At 51.3% G+C, this 1,397-nt stretch overlaps 1 protein-coding gene across 1 annotated transcript; it reads right to left on the bottom strand.

The window, feature by feature from the left end:
• Positions 1–377: 377 nt before the first annotated feature.
• Positions 378–734, bottom strand: GGTG_14385 (hypothetical protein; the record flags this gene model as incomplete). The annotated part of the gene is made up of 2 exons (XM_009232312.1): positions 378–546; positions 614–734. 2 exons carry the CDS (start codon positions 732–734, stop codon positions 515–517), a joined length of 153 nt encoding a protein of 50 aa, XP_009230576.1. The 3' UTR covers positions 378–514.
• Positions 735–1,397: the final 663 nt, after the last annotated feature.

Genomic DNA, 1,397 nt, shown 5'->3' with positions numbered 1-1,397 from the left:
AAAACTGGCTCTGTCTTGAGACCTGTATGTCCCAAGACTGGCTCCATTTAAAACCTGTCCGCAAACTGCTGTCCCAAGACTGGCTTTGTCTCGAGACCCGTCCGCAGACTGCTGTCCCAAGACTGGCTCCGTCTTGAAACCTGTCCTTGTTTGTCTAAGGATACTTTGGAAAGGGACCTGCAACGCTGGCCGGTCCAATTTCCGTGTCGCATCCGGTCTGCACTCCCTACGATTATGCCCATCGGGGTCTCTGGCTCTGGGCCGTCCTTTCTGGCTACCAAAAAGCCACTTCCGGCGTCTTGGTCTGCCACTTATCTCGTGGGTCCCTTGGTCACCCGCTCTCGTGCGCTTATGGTTGATGGTGAGGTGCGAAAGGCGAATTTTGGCTGCTGAAAGGTGGGTAATAATGCCTCCGCAACCTTCGAAACCTCTCGGTACCTATTGTTGGCAGAAAGACTTCTTTCTCCCTTTTAGCCTCCATTTTAGTAGTCATTTCAACCAAATCTAGCTTTTGCTACGTCACACTCGGCGTTCTCATGTCACTCACTGTCACCCGGTTAGCAACAGCAGCATGGACAGCCCAGATCCAGAGTAAGGCTGGCGGCGGCGCGACATTGCTGGGCGCAGCGGAGAAAGGGCAGCGACGGCTGGGCGCGATCGAGGTGGCCGGGAAGGCGTATCGCGAGGGAGGGGCCCGTGTCTGTGTGATATCCCCGTGTGATTGTCGAAGGCATCCTCTCTTCCCCCCACTTTTTTCCCCTGTTTTTTTCCCTTTTTCCCTGTTTTTTTCCACTTTTCCCTGTTTTTTTTCTTTTCCCTGTTTCCCCCCCCCCCTTTTTCCCTGCTTTTCCCCGTTTTCCCCCGTTTTCCCCTGTTTTTCCCTTTTTTTCTGTCACGGGACAACCCCGACCCCCAGGAGGACAGTATATAGCTGGCACCTCGCCAACCACCCTTGCGATAGCTGCGACCTACCTCCTCGCGCAACAACAGACTTACTACCTTAGACCTACCGTCAGCACCGTGACATTTTCCTCGTTTTCCCCTGTTTTCCTATTGTCACCACCCCACGTGTTCTCTGCAGCCTGCCTTTTAAGAACAAATGATTAGAGCAGCCTTGAAGGAAGCCAGATATGCATTTATTGGTTGCATGGCAATCGGGCTGCAAATATCGGTTTATTGATTACTTATACTCGTGTAAACGTTTAGCTAAGTTCCGCACATTATAGCTGCATTAATCACTGCACAAAAGCATCGCTTTCTAAAATGCCATTTATCCTATTATTTATGCTGTATCCTATTATTTATTCCTAAGTACCAACGGGTTTGCGCCAAACGAAGCGCGCTAGGGTACGAGACAGCACGCGGCACTGAAGCGGATAAATCCATCCTCCAATCGC

This window comes from Gaeumannomyces tritici (assembly GCF_000145635.1).
Source record: "Gaeumannomyces tritici R3-111a-1 unplaced genomic scaffold supercont2.345, whole genome shotgun sequence".
NCBI lineage: Eukaryota > Fungi > Ascomycota > Sordariomycetes > Magnaporthales > Magnaporthaceae > Gaeumannomyces > Gaeumannomyces tritici.
Note: the sequence above shows the minus strand (reverse complement) of the source record. Positions and strands in the feature narration are given on the sequence as shown.